The following is a 20,874-nucleotide window of genomic DNA, read 5'->3' on the forward strand; positions in this document are numbered from 1 at the left end:
ATTAAAATAAAAATATTAAAGATAATATTAACTACAAAAAATTGTATTAAGACAATTATAAAGTAATTATTGAAAGCAGGATAAAAATTATAAGTTGTAATACATAATAGGAACAATAAAAAAGTTAAATAAAAATATATTAAGAACAAATACAACAAATATGACAATAATATGAATAAAAATAAAATATAAAAAAATACATAAGGCATTAAAAAATGATTAAAAAAATAATACTAATATGAAGTATAAATATGAATGATAATACAAATATTTTAAAAACTAATACAAATAAATACTGATGAAAAATTAAATAAAAATTATGAACAGTACAAACTACAATATTACAATATCAACTACATATAATCAAATATTTAAAAAATATAAAAAGGAATGATTTAAAAAATAATAGCAATAACACAAAAGAAACTCATTATTTATACTAACAAATACTAAAAAAACTAAATAAATACAAATTATGAATAGTAATACAGAATATAATGTATTAAAGAGAACATTATCACAATTTCAAAAGGGTTAAAAACAATAAAAATCAGTTCCCAGTGGCTTGTTGTATTTTTTGAAGTTTTTTTCAAAATTTTACCGGTCTCTGAATATCCCTAAATAAAGCTTTAAAGTGCCTTATTTTCGGCTCTCTGCGAAGACACTGGCCATTTCCCTGTGACGTCACACAGTGCTGCCAATGTAAACAAACAATGGGAATACCACAGCAAGATATAATGACATTAGCTCGGATTCAAACTCGGATTTCAGCGACTTAAGCGAGTCAACAGATTACGCATGTATTGAAACAGATGGTTGGAGTATGAAAATATTGAAGAAACTGAAGCTATTAAGCGAATAGCTATTGACGCTATTCATAGCCATAGCATGGCCGAATAGCTGCGTTAGCATCCCCGGCAAAATGTGCGGACCAAACGATCAGGACTTTTGCATCTTTTGACACTGGAGCAACTTAAATCCGTCGATTGGTAAGTGGTTTTTTCGCATTAAATGTGGGTGGAAGGAAACGTAATACAGTTGCAAATGCATTTGCAGGTTATCCATACATCTCTGTTCTATGTCTGCTTTAGCACCGCCGGTAAATAGCATGTTAGCATCGATTAGCATAGCATGTTAGCATCGATTAGCTGGCAGTCAAAATCAACAAAACTCACCTTTGTGATTTTGTTGACTATCGTTGCAAATGCATTTGCAGGTTATCCATACATCTCTGTGCCATGTCTGCCTTAGCATCGCCGGTCAAATGTGGAGACACTCTGGCACATTCAATGGGGGTCTGGCGGCAGACACTTTTGCATCTTCGGGCCAGTGGTGCAATTTGAATCCCTCCCTGTTAGTGTTGTTACACCCTTTGACAACACACCGTCGAGGCATGATGTCTCCAAGGTTCCAAAAAAATAGTCAAAAAAACGGAAAATAACAGAGCTGAGACCCGATGTTTGTAATGTGTTGAAAATGAAAGTGGTGGGTGTGTTACCTCGGCGACATCACATTCTGACGTCATCGCCTCCAGCGCGATAAACAGAAAGGCGTTTAATTCGCCAAACTTCACCCATTTAGAGTTCGGAAATCGGTTAAAAAAATAGATGGTCTTTTTTCTGCACCATCAAGGTATATATTGACGCTTACATAGGTCTGGTGATAATGTTCCCCTTTAATTATTGTGTAATGTAATAATATAAATCAAAATAAAAAATATATATTTTTAAATTTAATTACAAATACATCATGTATAAAAATTTGAGAAAAACAATGATATAAAAATATCCAACAAAAAATTATAGATAGTAACAATAGTATAAACTAAAAAAATAAAATAAAATATATATATCAAATTATATATTATTTTAAATACCAAAAAAATAATAAAAGACAAAACATTGTTTACAAATCATTTGTCGCTCACCAAACCAGGTGGCAGCTTCAGACGCGCTGAGGCTAAACTGTGCCTCCAAGAACTTTGGACCAAAGGTGGACATCCCGCCGATGAGGGTGGCCTCGGTTGCCCCCGCCAAGCACAGAAACAAGAAGGTGGGATTCTTCAGGAGGAGGAGCACAGACCTGCACGAGAAGGGCTCCATGAATCTATCCACACATTCCATGACAGAACGGCAGACCCACCTGGGCATGTCTTTGACCGACTTGCCAAACTGAGGGTCGGAAGCTGTGGTGTGACTGCCGTCTTTGAGCTGGTGGGCCTCGGACACGCGCACCGTCTTGTGCCCTGCAGGACGCAACCTTGTCTCATCCGGAAAAAAAGCTGTTTTGTAGCATCAACATACCTGGCAGCTGTCTCGGGTAGCCCAGGATGGGAAACGCCACCAGCAGAGCGGCGGCTCCGCCCACCAGGAAGCCGATCCACCACGCACCGACCCACAGCGGGTTCTCCGGGGTCATCTCTGTCCTGTCGCCACCAAGCAGAGGGAGAAAATATATTCAATTACCACAATTGTTGCAAAATGTAACTCATTTCCAGGAAGCAAATTTGCTGTTGGGTCTAACAGAGCCCTCTGGTGGTTAGTACTATACCACAAAAAAAAAACGGACATTTCAGAGAACAAAACAAACAAAAAAAAAGTCCTTAAGTACATCTATCTTAATCTAAAAATTAGATGTTTTTTTTATTATATTAAACCAGTGGTTCTTAACCTTGTTGGAGGTACCGAACCCCACCAGTTTCATATGCGCCTTCACCAAACCCTTCTTTAGTAAAAAACAAAAGTAATTTTTTTTAATTCAACACAAAGTTGTGTTTTTTTTACTGGTGCACAAAATGAACCGTGCATGAACATCACCTTGTTCAAAGAACAACACAAACAGTGCATTAACTGACAACACAAACAGTGCATAAATTCACGACAAATTATACACCTGCCAATCAGATAGAATATTAGAGGGAAAATTGTTTGGGAGTGTCCATAATACGCCGATAGGGAGAAGTTTTTATTTACACGATGAGTTGGGTGTGTCTTGACCTCAGGCCGACTCACCGAACCCCTAGGGTTCGATTGAACCCTGGTTAAGAACCACCGTATTAGACAAAAGTCACACAATTATGTTATTACTAGAATAGTTGTTGGAGTTGGAGTAAAACTTGTCATCTTATTAGAATATATTTTACTAGAATATATTACAATAAAAATGTATAATATTACTTGCTGAAAAGAAAAAAGAAAGAAATGTATTTTATTATACTGGAATAAAATTAAGATGTTATGAGAAATTAGTAAAATTATTCAATTTACATCTTAAAAAATGACAATTAAAAATAAAGTCAGATTATTATGAGGAAAATGTGCAATAATATTACAATAAATCTTAAAATTATTAAGGTGTTTTTAAAAATGTTACGAATTTTCCTCAAATTTCTGTATATATATTGTATTTTATGGACCATAGGGCACACCGGATAATAAGGCGCACTGCAAATGAATGGTCTATTTTTTATCTTTTTTCATATATTAGCACGGGATTATAAGGCTCATTAAAGGGGTCATGATATGATTTTTTACATAACATGTAATGGTGATTCTTTGGTCAAAATGTTGCATGGATGATGTTTTACAGATAATCTTCTAGCCGCTTTCTGACAGTCGCATCCGGATGCACCGGTCCTATTTACGTGGCTCACCTTCGACAGCGTCTTCTCCCTGACATCTTTGTTGTAGCGGTGTAGCGTGCAAGGACGGGAGTGGAAGAAGTGTCAAAAGATGGAGCTAACTCTTTTAATGACATTCAGACTTTACTTAAAACAATATCGGAGCAGTATCTCCTCATACGGAAACAACACAGGAAATGTGTCCTGTAAAAAAACATCCGACCGGAACGCTAATAACTAAAGTTTCTTGGGTGAATAATGTAAACTCATTACACCGGTATGTTTTAGCGCTTTCATCGCAAATTTACTGACAGATATAATTAAGAACTTTACACTACTTTATATTAGAAATGGCAACAGTGTAGGATGAATGTTCCATAACAAGAAGATAGAGGAAAAGAAGAAGCTTATCGACAATGGTGTCGCCACGGACAGCAAAGGCGGATCCGCACAATTTTTCAGGATTTATGCAGATCCCAAATACACACATCAGACGGTAATAAAAGTTGGTTTTGCATGATATTGCGGAACAAAATGCCGGATAATATGTCTTACCTTATATACACACCATAATGATAGTCCTATGTTGAAGCACAGTACAATCCATCAAGCGGTGCGGCTTCATAGCTTACCAAAGTCCTATTAAAACATTTTGATACATTTTTGAGCGCAATGTGTAATGTTTTATATATATTAATATAATAAATATAGAACAATAATAATAATTATCTAAAAATATAACACATAACTCTTGTGTGACTGCCATCTACTGGTCACACTTTTCATTACATCATGTACCAAATAAAAATAGCTTCGAGGTGAGTAAGCGCCATAAAACCTATTCCTTACATTAGGTGCACCAGGGTTATTAGGCGTAGTGTTAAGTTTTGAGGAGAAAAAAAAAAGATTTTAAGTGCGCCTAATAGTCCGGAAAATGAGGTAATATGTAGATATGACATCTATGTTTTATTTTATATTGCTACTAGGGTACTTAATTTTATTTTTGTTTTCACCCTCTTTTTGTGCCCTTGTGTGGATTATCCTTCCAATCCATACCCTGGTTATAGTGTATATACAAACTCCTTTTCCATATGAGTTGGGAAATTGTGTTAGATGTAAATATAAACGGAATACAATGATTTCCAAATCCTTTTTAACCCATATTCAATTGAATGCACTACAAAGACAAGATATATGATGTTAAAACTCATAAACTTTATTTTTTTTGCAAATAATAGTTAACTTTGAATTTTATGGCTGCAACATGTGTTAAAGTAGTTGGGAAAGGACATGTTCACCACTGTGTTACATCACCTTTTCTTTTAACAACACTCAATAAATGTTTGAGAACTTGAAGCTTTGAAAGTGGAATTCTTTCCCATACTTGTTTTATGTAGAGCTTCAGTCGTTCAACAGTCCGGAGTCTCCGCTGTCGTATTTTACGCTTCATAATGCGCCACACATTTTCGATGAGAGACAGGTCTGGAATGCAGGCGGGCCAGGAAAGTACCTACACACTTTTTTTTACGAAGGCACAGTGTTGTAACCGTTGTCTTGCTGAAATAAGCAGGGGCGTCCATGATAACGTTGCTTGGATGACAACATATGTTGCTCCAAAACCTGTATGGACCGTTCAGCATTAATGGTGCCTTCACAGATGTGTAAGTTACCCATGCCTTGGGCACTAATACACCCCCATACCATCACAGATGCTGGCTTTTGAACTTCGCGCCTATAACAATCCGAATGGTTATTTTCCTCTTTGTTCTGGAGGAGACCACGTCCACAGTTTCCAAATATAATTTGAAATGTGGACTCGTCAGACCACAGAACACCTTTCCACTTTTCATCAGTCAATCTTAGGTGAGCTCGGGCCCAGCCAAGCAGGCGGCATTTCAGGATATTGTTGATAAATGGGTTTGGCTTTGCATAGTAGAGTTTTAACTTGCACTTACAGATGTAGTGACCAACTGTAGTTACTGACAGTGGTTTTATGAAGTGTTCCTGAGCCCAAGTGGTGATATCCTTTACACACTGATGTCGGTTTTTGATGCAGTACCGCCTGAGGGATCAAGAGTCCGTAATATCATCGCTTACGTGCAGTGATTTTTCCAAATTCTCTGAACTTTTTGATGATTTTACGGACCGTAGATGGTAAAATCCTTAAATTCCTTGCAATAGCTCGTTGAGAAATGTTGTTCTCAAACTGTTCGACAATTTGCTTACAAAGTGGTGACCTTCACCCCATCCTTGTCTGTGAATTACTTTACTTACTTATTTCATGGAAGCTGTTTTTATACCCAAAGAGCCGACTTATTACCACCATTTTCTCACCGAAACTTGCCGGTTGACATGTGGTAGGGAACCATGTTCGCTTGACCGCTCTGTTCCATAGTAAAGCTTCACCGTCATCTTTCGGGCATGTAAACAAAGAAACACCAGCTGTGTTTGTGTTGCAAAAGGCGGCCGGAATACACCGCTTCCCACCTACATCTTTCTTCTTTGACGTCTCCATTATTAATTGAACAAATTGCAGAAGACTCAGCAACACAGATGTCCATAATACTGTGGAATTAGAATAGAATAGAATAGAAAGTACTTTTTTGATCCCTGGGGGAAATTCAGCACCACAGTTCGCTCACAATAGACAATAATAATAAGAATAATAATAATAATAAACAATATATAACATATATATAATATATAATATATGAATAGTATAAATATACTGTACATATATTCTACATTTAAGATTTACATTTAATCATGCGATTAAAAGAGAGGATTTATAGCTGTGAACGGTGCTGGACCAAAATGTCCTCTACAATGTGTGACGTCACGCGCACGCGTCATCATACCGCGATGTTTTAGCATGATACTTCCGCGCAAAATTTAAAATTGCAATTTAGTAAACTAAACTGGCCGTATTGGCATGTGTTGCAATGTTAAAATTTCATCATTGATATATAAACTATCAGACTGCGTGGTCGGTAGTAGTGGGTTTCAGTAGGCCTTTAATGTACTGATAGTCACACACATACAAAATAAAGTCATGACATTATGAGGAAAATGTGTAATAATATCAGAATTAATCTCAATACTTGTAATTTGACTAGACAAATTAATCTTAACATTTTATGTTATTTATTTTATACCAGCATGAAGTTAGAGAGGAAAACAAAAACAAACCCCCCCGAAAAAAACAGGGTGTGCAACACATCCTAAAATCAAGCCACACATCAGTCGGGTACATATGTGTGTCTGGTATTTTTAAATTAACATCTTCAAAGTGGGGATCAAAACATGTAAATAGACCAGAATAAAATAAGCATATCGTGAGAAAAATCTGTGATATTACTAGAATATATTACTAATGATGTTCCGTAAATTCTTTTTTGAATTTTTTCAAAAAGATTGGAATTAGCTAGTTTTTCTCTTCATTTTTTTCCGTTGAATTTTGAATTTTAAAGAGTCGAAATTGAAGATAAACAATGCTTTAAAGTTTAATTTTTCATCGTTTATTCTCTACGAAAAACCTTCCGTAAAAGGAAAAAAAATGTATGACAGAATGACAGACAGATATACCCATTTTTTTATATAAATAGATTTATTTATTAAAGGTAAATTGAGCAAATTAGATATTTCTGGCAATTTATTGAAGTGTGAATCAAACTGGTAGCCTTTCGCATTAATCACTACCCAAGAAGTAGCTCTTGGTTTCAAAAAGGTTGGTAACCCCTGTAGTAGGGCTAAGCGAAGCAAAAGTTAGCAACACTAGCATAGCTACGTGAGCTAAAGTGCTAACATTACTTTCATCATTTACGTGCTATATTTTTGTTTGTTTATGTTTAACTGATTCAAACTTCATTTTACTTACGTATCTTTTGACCGTTTAACATGACGCTAGGTTAGCCTGTGCGCCAAAGCAAAGCGATCTAACAATCCACACCTGTTGGTGGAGCTCCCCTTTTAGGACGTGCAGCGAAGCCTGTAGCAAGCAGACTCACGTGAGGGAGGTTTCGGTGTAAATGTTGAGGAAGTAGCCCCCCAGCAGGTAGCCCACAGCTGGGCCCACAATGGCAGCGGTGTAGAAGATCCCTGTGAGAAGAGAAAGTCAATGCATTTCAGGTACTTCCTGTTTCCTAACCAGCACTTCCTGTGGAGCTACTTCATAAGGATCCTTTTGTTGTTTGGAAACGACCGTTACATAAATAAAAGGGAGCCGCTTCATTGTATTTCTGTCTGGTTTCAAACAGCAGCTCTCCAGTACAAACAGTAATTGACTAAAAATATATTCAATAGAAATTAAGTTAATAATTAATTAATTAAGCTATTATACATAATATTTCTTATATTATTTATCTTTGTTTTTTTATATTTATCTACAAACCCCGATTCCATATGAGTTGGGAAATTGTGTTAAATGTAAATATAAACAGAGTACAATGATTTGCAAATCCTTTTCAACCCATATTCAATACAAAGACAAGATATTTGATGTTCAAACTCATAAACTTTTTTTTTTTTTTGCAAATAATAATAAACTTAGAATTTCATGGCTGCAACAAACCCTTTCCCAAAGTAGTTGGGAAAGGGCATGTTCACCACTGTGTTACATCACCTTTTCTTTTGACAACACTCAATAAATGTTTGGGAACTGAGGTAACTAATTGTTGAAGCTTTGAAAGTAGAATTCTTTCCCATTCTTGTTTTATGTAGAGCTTCAGTTGTTAAACAGTCCGGGGTCTCCGGTGTCGTATTTTACGCTTCATAATGTGCCACACATTTTCGATGGGAGACAGGTCTGGACTGTAGGTGGGCCAGGAAAGTACCCGCACTCTTTTTTTTACAAAGCCGCACTGTTGTAACACGTGTTGAATGTGGCTTGGCATTGTCTTGCTGAAATAAGCAGGGGCGTCCATTAAAAAGACTGCGCTTACATGGCAGCATATATGTTGTTCCAAAACCTGTATGTACCTTTCAGCATTAATGGTGCCTTCACAGATGTGTAATTTATCCATGCCTTGGGCACTAATGCACCCCCATACCATCACAGATGCTGGCTTTTGAACTTTGCGTCGATAATAGTCTGAATGGTTCGCTTCCCCTTTGGTCCGGATGACACGATGTCGAATATTTCCAAAAACAATTTGAAATGTGGACTCATCAGACCACAGAACACTTTTCCACTTTGCATCAGTTCATCTTGGATGATCTCGGGCCCAGAGAAGCCGGTGGCGTTTCTGGATGTTGTTGATAAATGGCTTTCGCTTTGCATAGTAGAGCTTTAACTTGCACTTACAGATGTAGCGACGAACTGTATTTAGTGACAGTGGTTTTCTGAAGTGTTCCTTAGCCCATGTGGTGATATCCTTTATAGATTGATGTCGGTTTTTGATACAATGCCGTCCGAGGGATCGAAGGTCACGGTCATTCAATGCTGGTTTCCTGCCATGACGCTTACGTGGAGTGATTTCTCCAGATTCTCTGAAACTTTTCATGATATTATGGACCGTAGATGTTGAAATCCCTAAATTTCTTGCAATTGCACTTTGAGAAACGTTGTTCTTAAACTGTTTGACTATTGGCTCACGCAGTTGTGGACGAAGGGGTGTTATCAGTATTTATTGCCACCTTTCCCAACTTCTTTGTCACGTGTTGCTCGCATCAAATTCCAAAGTTAATGATTATTTGCAAAAACAAATAAGTTTATCAGTTTGAACATCAAATGTGTTGTCTTTGTGACATATTCAACTGAATATGGGTTGAAAATGATTTGGAAATCATTGTATTCCGTTTATTTTTCCATCCAACACAATTTTCCAACTCATATGGAAACGGGGTTTGTACAATTTACACACTTTTTTTGCTCCTAGCATTTTCCTGTATCTTTAAAAACTAAAAAAACGAAGAATTGCTAAAATGGACAGTTCAGCTTGCCGATTATGTAAGGTTGCACATTTTGCTGCATGCTTTGAATAGGAAAAAAAGCAGACATACAAAAATAATCAAATATATAGTTATGATTACTTATGAAAAAGGCAGGATCAAAAATGAAATTGGTTCCTTTAATTTATGTAGTGAAATTTAAAAAAAAACAATACAAGCGCTAATATCAATGATCAGTGTTATTGTAAAGTGAATTATATTTATATAGCGCTTTTCTCTAGTGTCTCAAAGCGCTTTTACATAGTGAAACCCAATATCTAAGTTACATTTAAACCAGTGTGGGTGGCACTAGGAGCAGGTGGGTAAAGAGTCTTACCCAAAGACACAACGGCAGTGACTGGATGGCGGAAGCGGGGATCGAACCTGGAACCCTCGGGTTGCTGGCACGGCCACAAATGTTTCAATTGTAGTGTTATGTATTTATTTATGACCAATTCTTCACTACTGGTGTGTCCTAAGCGCATAGTTGTTTTTTTAACTGCCCGCGGCACAATCGTTAGCATTCCAATATTAGCACGCTAGCTTTTCTGCAAACTTTCCAGGTATAAAATATTTTGTTAATTGACGAATGATACTGCTAGCATGCTAGCTTTTTTTAATTTTTATTTTTTTATTATTTAGTTAATTCTGTAGGGATGCACAAAAGTCACATTTTGGTACCTAATGCATGCTAATGTTAGCATGCTAGCATTTTCAACACATTTCTCAGGTACACTATCAGTGGTACTTTACACAACTCAGTAATATATTTTGGTGGTAAACAAATTTTACAGTTAGCATTATAGCATGTTAATTTTAGCATGCTAGCTTTTTTTAGGTAACTAAGCAGGTATTCGCCGCAGTGCCATATAGTTCAATGTGTCACTAATGCTACCTGTGAGCATGCTAGCATGTTAGCTCATTTTGCTACTATTTTTTGTGACTTGACGCTATCTGGCCAGCGGGCTAACAGTTAGCATTTCAGTTTGGCTTGAAATTTTTGCCGAAATTGCATTTTGTAGTTGTTTGAAAAAATATATACTGGTTTTGAGGGTGCAAACTACCAACATGGGCCCCGCATCATTTGATTTGTCGGATGGAAAGCGCCACTCTCCATAGCAACTGACACAGTAGTCAAATTTGGATTTGCCACAAAACACATTTTAAGATATTCAACACACTGCCGAATGGTGGCTAAAGTGGACTCACAAATGTGTCACTTTTCAGGTGTCAGGTAAATTGCGACGAATTGGGGCTATATGAATCCACTTCCTACTGTAATTATTTTACCCAAAAATATATTGTGAGAATCGGTTTGAATCATGTATCAATTCAAGTGGATAATGCATCTCCCCTCTCCAATTTGTCTCGTTTCGTGTGTCCGGTAAATCGTGACGAGTTGGGGCCTAATGCATCCCCTTCCTACTGAAAATATTCGACAAATAATACATTGCGAGAATCGGTTTGAATCGAGAATCGGTTTAAGTGGATAGTGCAACCCCGCAATTTGTCCCGTTTCACGTGTCAGGGAGACTGCAATGAATTGAGGCCATATGAATCCACTCGCTGTTTTAATTTTTATACCAAATAATACATTGTGAGAATCGGTATGAATTGAGAACCGGTTTAAGTGGACAGTGCAACCCGTAATTTGTCCCGTTTCACATGTCAGGTAGACCGCGACAAATAGAGGCCATATTAATCCACTTCCGGTCGTAATTGTTATACCAAATAATACATTGTGAGAATCAGTTTGAATCGAGAATTGGTTAGAGTGGCTAGTGTATATCTCCAAACAAAATTTGTCATGTTTCATGTGTCAGGAAAAACGCGACAAATTGGGGCTCTATGAATTTCCTTCTTGTTGAAATTATTATACCAAAAATACATTGTGAGAATCGGTTTGAATCAAGAATCAAATTATAGTAAAATTACGAGTTTTACTCTTATACTTGAGATTTACTCTAATATTACATGTTTATCTCAATATTCTAACTTTATTCTGGTATATTAATAACAAATGTCACGTTTCAGGTGTCAGGAAAACTGTGACCATATCAATCTCCTTCCTACTGTGATTATCATACCAAATAATACATTGTGACAATCTTTTTTTCCCCCTTGTAATTCTAGCAAAATTACAAGTTTTACTCTAATTATTGAGACTTACTCTAATATTACATGTTTGTCACAATATTCTAACTACTCTGGTATAGTTAAAAAACTGTCACGTTTCATGTGTCAGGAAAACTGTGACCATTTGAATCTCTTTCCTACTGTAAATAGTATACAAATAATACATTGTGAGAATCGGTTTGAACCGAGAATCGGTTTAAGTGGATAGCGCACCCCCGCAATTTGTCAAGTGTAATGGGTCAGGTAAACCGAAGCGAATTGAGGCTATATGAATCCACATCCTGTTTTAATTATCATACCAAACAATACATTGTGAGAATCGGTTTGAATCGAGAATCGCTTTAAGTCGATAGTGCACCCTCGCAATTTGTCACGTTTCATGTGTCAGGTAAATCGCAACGAATTGAGGCCATATGAATACACTTTCTTTTGTAATTATTATACCAAATAATGCACTGTGAGAATCGATTTGAATCGAGAATTGGTTAGAGTGGCTCGTGTACACACCGCACCCACAATTCGTCATGTTTCATGTGTCAGGAAAACCGGGACGAATTGGGGCTCTATGGATCTCCTTCCTGTTGAAATTATTATACTAAAAAATACATTGGGAGAATCGGTTTGAATCAAGAATCAAATTCTAGTTCAAATTACATGTTTTACTCTTATACTTGAGATTTACTGTAATATTACAAATCTGTCATAATATTCTAACTTTATTCTGATATAATAAATAATGTCACGTTTCAGGTGTCAAGAATACTGTGACGAATTGGGGCCATAAGAATCTCTTCCCTACTGTGATTATCATACCAAATAATACATAGTGACATTCGGTTTTTTAACGTTAATCATATTGTAGTAAAATTACAAATTTTACTCCTATAATTGAGATTTACTCTAATATTACATGTTTGTCACAATATTCTAACTATTCTGGTACATTTAAACAAAATTCACGTTTCATGTGTCAGGAAAAGTGTGACCATATGAATCTCTTTCCTACTGTAAATATTATACAAATAATACATTGTGAGAATCCGTTTGAATCGAGTATCGGTTTAAGTGGATAGTGCACCCCCGCAATTTGTCAAGTTTCATGTGTCAGGTAAACTACTGCGAATTGAGGCCATAGGAATCCACTTCCTGTTGTAATCATACCAAAAAATACATTGTGATAATCGGTTTGAATCGAGAATCAGTTTAAGTGGATAGTGCACCCCCATAATTTGTCACGTTTCATGTGTCAGGTAGACCGCGACGAATTGAGGACATATGAATCCACCTTCTGTTGTAATTATTATACCAAATAATGCACTGTGAGAATCGATTTCAATCGAGAATTGGTTGGAGTGGCTAGTGTACACCCCCACCCACTATTTGTCATGTTTCATGTGTCAGGAAAACCGGGACGAATCTTCTTCCTGTTGAAATTATTATTCCAAAATATACACTGTGATAATCGGTTTGAATCAATCAAATTCTAGTAAAATGACAAGTTTTACTCTTATAATTGATATTTACTCCAATATTACATGTTTGTCATAATATTGTAACTTTATTATGGTATAATAAAACAAAAAAAAAACATGTTTCAGGTGTCAGGAAAACTGTGACGGATTGGGGCCATATGAATCTCTTTCCTACTGTGATTATCATACCAAATAATACATCGGTTTGAATCAAGAATCAATTCTGAGTCGAATCATACCCCCCAAGAATTGAGTCCCCCCAGTACTCACCGATGTAAACCGGCCCGTAGTTGGACTTGACGTTCTCGTCCAGGTAGGTGACTCCCAGCGTGTAGAGGGGCGTGGCTCCCATGCCGTGCAGGAACTGTCCCAGCATGAAGACGTAACGATACCCGGACAGACCCGTGTTTCCACTGTCCCGGCACAGGCCGGTCTGATTTCCGCCGCACATGCCGGCCTGCTGGGACAGGCTGACCCGGTACGGTGGCGTGGTGAAGTGCGGCAAGGCGAAGACCAGCGAGCCCAGCCCCATGAGGAGCACTCCCCAGCCCAGCCAGCGGGGCTTGTGGCCCGTGCCGCCGAAGTAGCTGACGAAGGCGAGGCAGACGCAGGCGGCGATGTCGTAGGAGCTGACGATGACGCCCGACTGGTAGCTGTGCAGCTCGAAGCGCCTCTCGATGGACGTCACCACCGTGTTGACGAAGCCGTTGATGATCATGCCCTGCAGGAACGAGGCCACGCACAGGAAGAACAGCACCCAGCGCGGCGTGTTGAACGCCTGGATGGCTTTGGGGGTCAGCGCCCCCCAGCCACACAGCTGACCCCAGCGTGCCATCTTTTGTCCGTCCTGGGCCGGGGCGGACGCCCCCGTGAAAACGCACGCTCGACTCGCATCGTTATTGTCCGTGTCAGAATCCACAGGGCCGCACGGGGACAGCTGGTGGAAGTCCAGGAGCTCCCGGCTGGAGCTGAAGGAGTTGTTGGCGTGCGGCATTGACGCACACAGGAAGACCAGCAGGTGGGTAGGAAGACCAGCAGTTGGGCGCCAAGAGAAGATCGGCTATGGAGTGTGGAGCAGACCTTGGTACACTTTTTATAGGGCCAGCATCACGGATTCCTGCAGTCACAAAAGGAGGTCAGGTTAGTCTGTGTTATTGCTGTTGGAATTTGCTGATAGACAAACATGTTGCAGCCCATTTTCTCTTTTCATTTTTACTACACTGCGATGAGTTGGCAACTTGTCCAGGGTGTACACCGCCTTCCGCCCGATTGTAGCTGAGATAGGCACCAGAACACCGCGACCCCAAAGAGAATAACCGGTAGAAAATGGATCAAGGGATTTTTACTACAGTCACAATGGTACCAAAACATCTGGATCTCCATAATAAAAATACAATCACTTTTTGGAATTTTAGTAATAACTTGGATTGCATAAAAAGTGTATCTTATTGTGTGTGTGTGTGTGCATTTTTATATTGATGCAAATCAGATTTGATTTAGATTTGTAAATAAATAAACAACTATTTCATTTTTTACATCGTCATTATTATCCATCCATCCATTTTCTACCGCTTGTCCCTTTTGGGTTCGCGGGGGGTGCTGGAGCCTATCTCAGCTGCATTCAGACGAAAGGCGGGGTACGCCCTGGGTAAGTCGCTGCCTCATCGCAGGGCAGATAAGACAACATTCCCACTCACATCCACACACTAGGGCCAATTTAGTGTTGCCAATCAACCTATCGCCAGGTGCATGTCTTTAAAAGGTGGGAGGAAGCCGGAGTACCCGGAGGGAACCCACGCAGTCACGGGGAGAACGTACATTCTGCACACGGAAAGATCCCGAGCACAGGATCGAACCCAGGCCTACTCCGGACATCCGTATTGTGAGGCACATGCACTAACCCCGTGCTGCCCCATCATTATTATTATAATAATTATTATTATTTTTTAATATTATTAATTTGTAGAAACCAAAACTGTAGACACATTTGGACCTCTATAGTAAAAATACAATTACTTTTTGGAATTTTAATAATTTGGAACACATAAAAAAAATAGTTTTTCTTACTGTGCATTCAATATTTATGCAATATATACAAGATTTGATTTAGATTTAAAAAAAACCTATATAATTATTTACATCATAATTATTAGAATTATTATTATGTATTAATATTATTAATTTATAGAAACCAAAACTGTACAGACACAACTGGACCTCCATTGTAAACTTACAGTTACTTTTTGGAATTTTAATAATTTGGAATGCATGAAAATATTATTTTTCTTATTGTGTAGTCAATATTAACTAGATTTGATTTAGATTAAAAAAATAAATACTACCATTTCATTTTCTACATGGTTATTATTATGTATTTATTAATTTATTATTTATTACAATTATCAATTAAAAAAAACTGTACAGACACATTTGGACCGCCATAGTAAACAATACAGTTACTTTTTGGAATTGTAATCATTTTGACAACAGAAAAAATATATATTTTTTCTTACTGTGTATTCAATAGTTATGCAATATTTACCAGATTTGATTTAGATTTAAAAAAAAAAAATACATTTCTTACATTAGTAATTATTATTTAAAATGTTTCCATCATTATTCATTTTAACTTTTGTCAAAAAAATAAATAAAACATCAATATTACAGTAAATATTTATTATTTTTCCATCATTATTCATTTGAACTTTTGTCAAAAAACCAAACCAAACAAAACAAAAAAAACTCAAAATTAAATCCCAAAACTGTATAGACGCTTTTGGACTTCCATAGCAAAAGTAAAATTATTTTATGAAAATGTTAAAATTATTATTATTACTTGGGCTGCCCACTAGTAGATGTAGGGATTCTATGACTAAAAAAAAAGGTTTTAAGAATGTTATATTTTTTCCAATCAAAAAGCAGTGTTTCGCATATGTAAAGTAAATTAAGAGTTACAAAATTGACTCAGGACAAAAAAAAAAATTCAAGATCAGAGTATGAGTAAAAAAAAAAAAAGTTTTTCAATTGATTTTAAGTGTTTCGCATACTTTGTTATTTGTGGCGGGCCACAAGTAAATTTAAGGATGCAATAAGTAAAAAATATATATATTTTTCTGCTTAATTTTTTTTCTCTTCTTTTAAAATGATTAGTGTTCTGCAAACATTGTTATTTGTGGCGGTCCACAAGTAAATTGAGGGCTGCCACGAATAAATTTTAAGTTAAACTGACCCAGTACAAAAAAAATTAATTGAATATCACCATATGTAAATTTAGGGCTGCGACAAGTACATTTAAGGCTGCGATGAGTATATACCTATATTATTTATATATTTATATATGTATAATTTTACTTTTTCTCTCTTCTTTTCAATTAACTATCAGCGTTTTGCCTACATTGTTATTTGTGGCGGGCCACAATGGTTAAGAAATACTGGTAAATAGTAAATTGCCATCAACATGCCGGGGACCATCTCTTCGCAAAGAAACACACCCAGGGCTCACACTATTTGATTTTCCATGCTCATTTTTACACTATAAAGGTGGATTCTTTGGAACAATCTCACATGCATGCATTTTCCTTTGTGATTTCAAAAAATAATCATTTCATTCTCAAGAGGAGAAAGTTGCTTGCTTTGGACCAGGCAGGTCTTTCCTCTGCCGCCATACACAAAGACTTCTGAAGAAGCAGCCAGGAAACGCTCTGAAGTGCTCGTCTCAGAAGGAGCTTCAAGTTCCGTCCTGCAACTTTTCAGATCGTTTTTGCCCCAGCCCTTTAGGAGTTTTCTATAAGGAAAAGTGGTTGTCACGTAAAAGACAGAGCTGAATGCCCTTTTATTGTGAAAGGGTGAGAGCATGCGGTTTGTCCGGACTACAGTCTGCAAACGTTTATGTACAGTTCAGGGCCACGAGTAAAATAAAAAAAAATAAAAAGATTTAAAAAATATTCCAGATGAATATCGTTTTTTCACGTAAAAAAAGGCTAAAAGTTCAACGGGATAATGTTATGTGTTATGATAATGGGATAATAAATGAACTAATTTAAAACACTGATATTGAATTGGAAAAAAATAATAATTCTTAATTGGTTTAGTTTTTTACTCATAGCCCTAAAAGTACTGACTTTACATTCACCGATTTGTAATTGATTTTGTTTCTGCTGAGTCAGTTTGTTTTTAAATTTAAATCAACTTGTGGCAGCCGTAAATTTACCTTTTTTGGCCCGCCACAAATAACAATGTATGCGAAACACTGGTGAAAAGAAGAGAAAAAATATATTTATATATCGATATACATATATATTTAGTGAAGTGAATGATATTTATATAGCGCTTTTCTCGAGTGACTCAAAGCGCATTTACATAGTGTAACTTAATATCTAAGTAACATTTAAACCAGTGTGGGTGGCACTGGGAGTAGGTGGGTAAAGTGTCTTGCCCAAGGACACAACGGCAGTGACTAGGATGGAAGCGGCGATCGAACCTGGAACCCTCCAGTTGCTGGCACGGCCAGTCTACCAACCGAGCTATACCTTATTACTCATCACAGCCTTAAATGTACTTGTGGCAGCCCTAAATTTACATACATTGATATTCAATAGATTTTTCTTCTCCTGGGTCAGTTTTTTAACGTAAACTTTACTTGTGACAGCCCTCAATTTACTTGTGGTCCGCCACAAATATGCAAAACACTTATTTTCAATAAAAAAAGAGAAAAAAAAAACTACACGATTTTTTTTTTTTTACTCAACGCAGCCTTAAATTGACTTGTGGCGACCCTCAATTTACTTGTGGCCCGCCACAGATAATGTATGCGAAACACTTATATTCGATTGATTTTTTTTGTTTTTTTAATTCATACATTTTTTTAGTTTTTTTTTTTTACTTAAATTTACTAGTGGCAGCCCCACTTTTACATACAGTGATCTGTATGTAAAAATATTTATTTTTTATTCATCGCAGCCTTAATGTACTTTTGGCAGCCCTAAATTTACATACGATGATATTCAATTGATTTTTTTTTCCTACTGGGTCAGTTTCACTTAAAATGTATTCGTGGCAGCCCTCAATGTACTTGTGGCCCGCCACAAATAACAATGTATGCAGAACAGTGATATTCAATTGAAAAGAAGAGAAACATTTTTCTACAAAAAAATATACATATTTTTTATTCATCGCAGACTTAAATTTACTTATAGCGGCCCTCAATTTACTTGCGGCCCACCACAAATAATAATGTATGTGAGACACATACTTCATTCAAAAACTTTTTTTTTTTTTTTTTACTCATAGCAGCCTTAAATTTACTTGTGGCAGCCCTAATTTTACATACACTGATCTTGAATGATTCTCTTTTTCTCCTCAGTCAGTTTTATAACTCTTAATTTACTTGTGCCCCACCACAAATAACTGAATGTACAAACCCCGTTTCCACATGAGTTGGGAAATTGTGTTGGATGTAAATATAAACGGAATACAATGAATTGCAAATCCTTTTCAACCCATATTCAATTGAATGCATTACAAAGACAAGATATTTGAAGTTCAAACTCATTAACTGTTTTTTTTTTTTTTGCAAAAAATAATTAATTTAGAATTTCATGGCTGCAACACGTGCCAAAGTAGTTGGGAAAGGGCATGTTCACCACTGTATTACATCACATTTTCTTTTAACAACACTTAATAAACGTTTGGGAACTGAGGAAACTAATTGTTGAAGCTTTGAAAGTGGAATTCTTTACCATTCTTGCTTGATGTACAGCTGAAGTTGTTCAACAGTCCGGGTTCTTGTAGTCATATTTTACGCTTCATAATGCGCCACACATTTTCGATGGGAGACATGTCTGGACTGCAGGCGGGCCAGGAAAGTACCCGCACTCTTTTACTACGAAGCCACGCTGTTGTAACACGTGGCTTGGCATTGTTTTGCTGAAATAAGCAGGGACGTCCATGATAACATTGCTTAGATGACAACATATGTTGCTCCAAAACCTGTATGGACCTTTCAGTATTAATGGTGCCTTCACAGATGTGTAAGTTACCCATGCCTTGGGCACTAATACATCCCCATACCATCACAGATGCTGGCTTTTGAACTTTGAGCCTATAACAATCCGAATGGTTATTTTCCTCTTTGTTCCAAAGGACACCACGTACACAGTTTGCAAATATAATTTGAAATTAGGACTCGTCATACCACAGAACACTTGTCCACTTTGCATCAGTCCATCTTAGATGAGCTTGGGCCCAGCGAAGCCGGCGGCGTTCCTCTGTGTTGTTGATAAATGGCATTCGCTTTGCATAGGAGAGCTTTAACTTGCATTTACAGATGTAGCGACCAACTGTAGTTACTGACAGTGGTTTTCTAAAGTGTTCCTGAGCCCATGTGGTGATATCCTTTGCACACTGATGTCGTTTTTTGATGCAGTACTGCCTGAGCATTCAAAGGTCCATAATATCATCGCTTACGTGCAGTGATTTCACCAGATTCTCTGAACTTTTTGATAATTTTACGGAGTGTAGATGGTAAAATCCCTAAATTCCTTGCAATAGCTCCTGAGAATTGTTGTTCTAAAACTGTTCGACAGTTTGCTTACAAATTGGGGACCCTCGCCCCATCCTTGTTTGTGAACTACTTAACATTTTATGGAAGCTGCTTTTATATCCAATCATGTGACCCACCTGTTGCCAATTAGCCTGCACACCTGTGGGATGTTCCAAATAGGTGTTTGATGAGCATTCCTCAACTTTATCAGTATTTATTGCCAACTTTCCCAACTTCTTTGTCACGTGTTGCTGGCAAAGTTAATGATTTGCAAAAAAAAAATATGTTTATCAGTTTTAACATCAAAAATGTTGTCTTTGTAGCATATTCAACTGAATATGGGTTGAAAAGGATTTGCAAATCGTTGTATTCCGTTTATATTTCCATTTAACACAATTTCCCAACTCATATGGAAACGGGGTTTGTATGCGAAACACGGCTTTTCGATTGGAAAAAATATATAATGCTTACTTTTTTTTTGTGCCCAAAATCCACTTTTAGCAGTCACCAAATTTACATACACAGATGTACATTTGATTTTATTTCTCCTGAGTCAATTTTTTTAAAAATTAAAAACTAACAACAAAATATGTTTTACCCATCGCAGCTTTAATGTACAGTACTTGTAGCAGCCCTAAAGTTACATCCATCCATCCATCCATCCATTTTATACCACATATTCCCTTTGGGGTCAATTGGGGCTCTGGTGCCTTTCTCAGCTACAATCGGGCGGAAGGCGGGATACACCCAGGACAAGTCGCCACCTCATCGCAGAGCCAACACAGATAGACAACATTCACAGGTTGATTGGCAACACTAAATTGGCCCTAGTATTTGAAGTTACATACATTCATATTTAATATAATTTTTTTCTCCGGAATTTTTTTTTTTTTTTATTTACTTGTGGCTGCCCTAAATTGACATACACTGATATTCAATAGATTTTTTTTCTCCTAAGTCAATTTTTTAACCTAAAATGAGTTGGTGGCGGCGACAAATGTATTTGTTGTGGCCTTCCATAAGTAAATTAATCCATGGTAAACACAGATATTCAATTGAACAAAATATTTATTTTGTTATTGATAAAAAAAAAAAAAACTTGATTTTTTTTTCCCAATTTAAAAGGCAAAAAAATCACAAGACCAAAGATGTTATATTTCAAAAATGGAATCAAATAT

At 36.8% G+C, this 20,874-nt stretch overlaps 1 protein-coding gene across 3 annotated transcripts in view; it reads right to left on the reverse strand.

Moving 5' to 3' along the window:
• Window positions 1–20,874, reverse strand: part of slco4a1 (solute carrier organic anion transporter family, member 4A1) — a 49,935-nt gene that overhangs the window by 12,724 nt on the left and 16,337 nt on the right. For all 3 annotated transcript variants that reach the window (XM_061889001.1, XM_061889000.1, XM_061889002.1), the window contains exons 2-6: window positions 13,426–14,272; window positions 7,627–7,717; window positions 2,304–2,425; window positions 2,143–2,245; window positions 1,928–2,082 (exon numbers count right to left, since the gene is read on the reverse strand). In XM_061889001.1, coding sequence (XP_061744985.1) covers window positions 1,928–2,082; window positions 2,143–2,245; window positions 2,304–2,425; window positions 7,627–7,717; window positions 13,426–14,149 — 1,195 coding nt within the window. In that variant the 5' untranslated portion in view covers window positions 14,150–14,272. The remainder of the gene's footprint in view (window positions 1–1,927; window positions 2,083–2,142; window positions 2,246–2,303; window positions 2,426–7,626; window positions 7,718–13,425; window positions 14,273–20,874) is intronic.

This window comes from Nerophis ophidion, linkage group LG27 (genome assembly GCF_033978795.1).
Source record: "Nerophis ophidion isolate RoL-2023_Sa linkage group LG27, RoL_Noph_v1.0, whole genome shotgun sequence".
Lineage (NCBI taxonomy): Eukaryota > Metazoa > Chordata > Actinopteri > Syngnathiformes > Syngnathidae > Nerophis > Nerophis ophidion.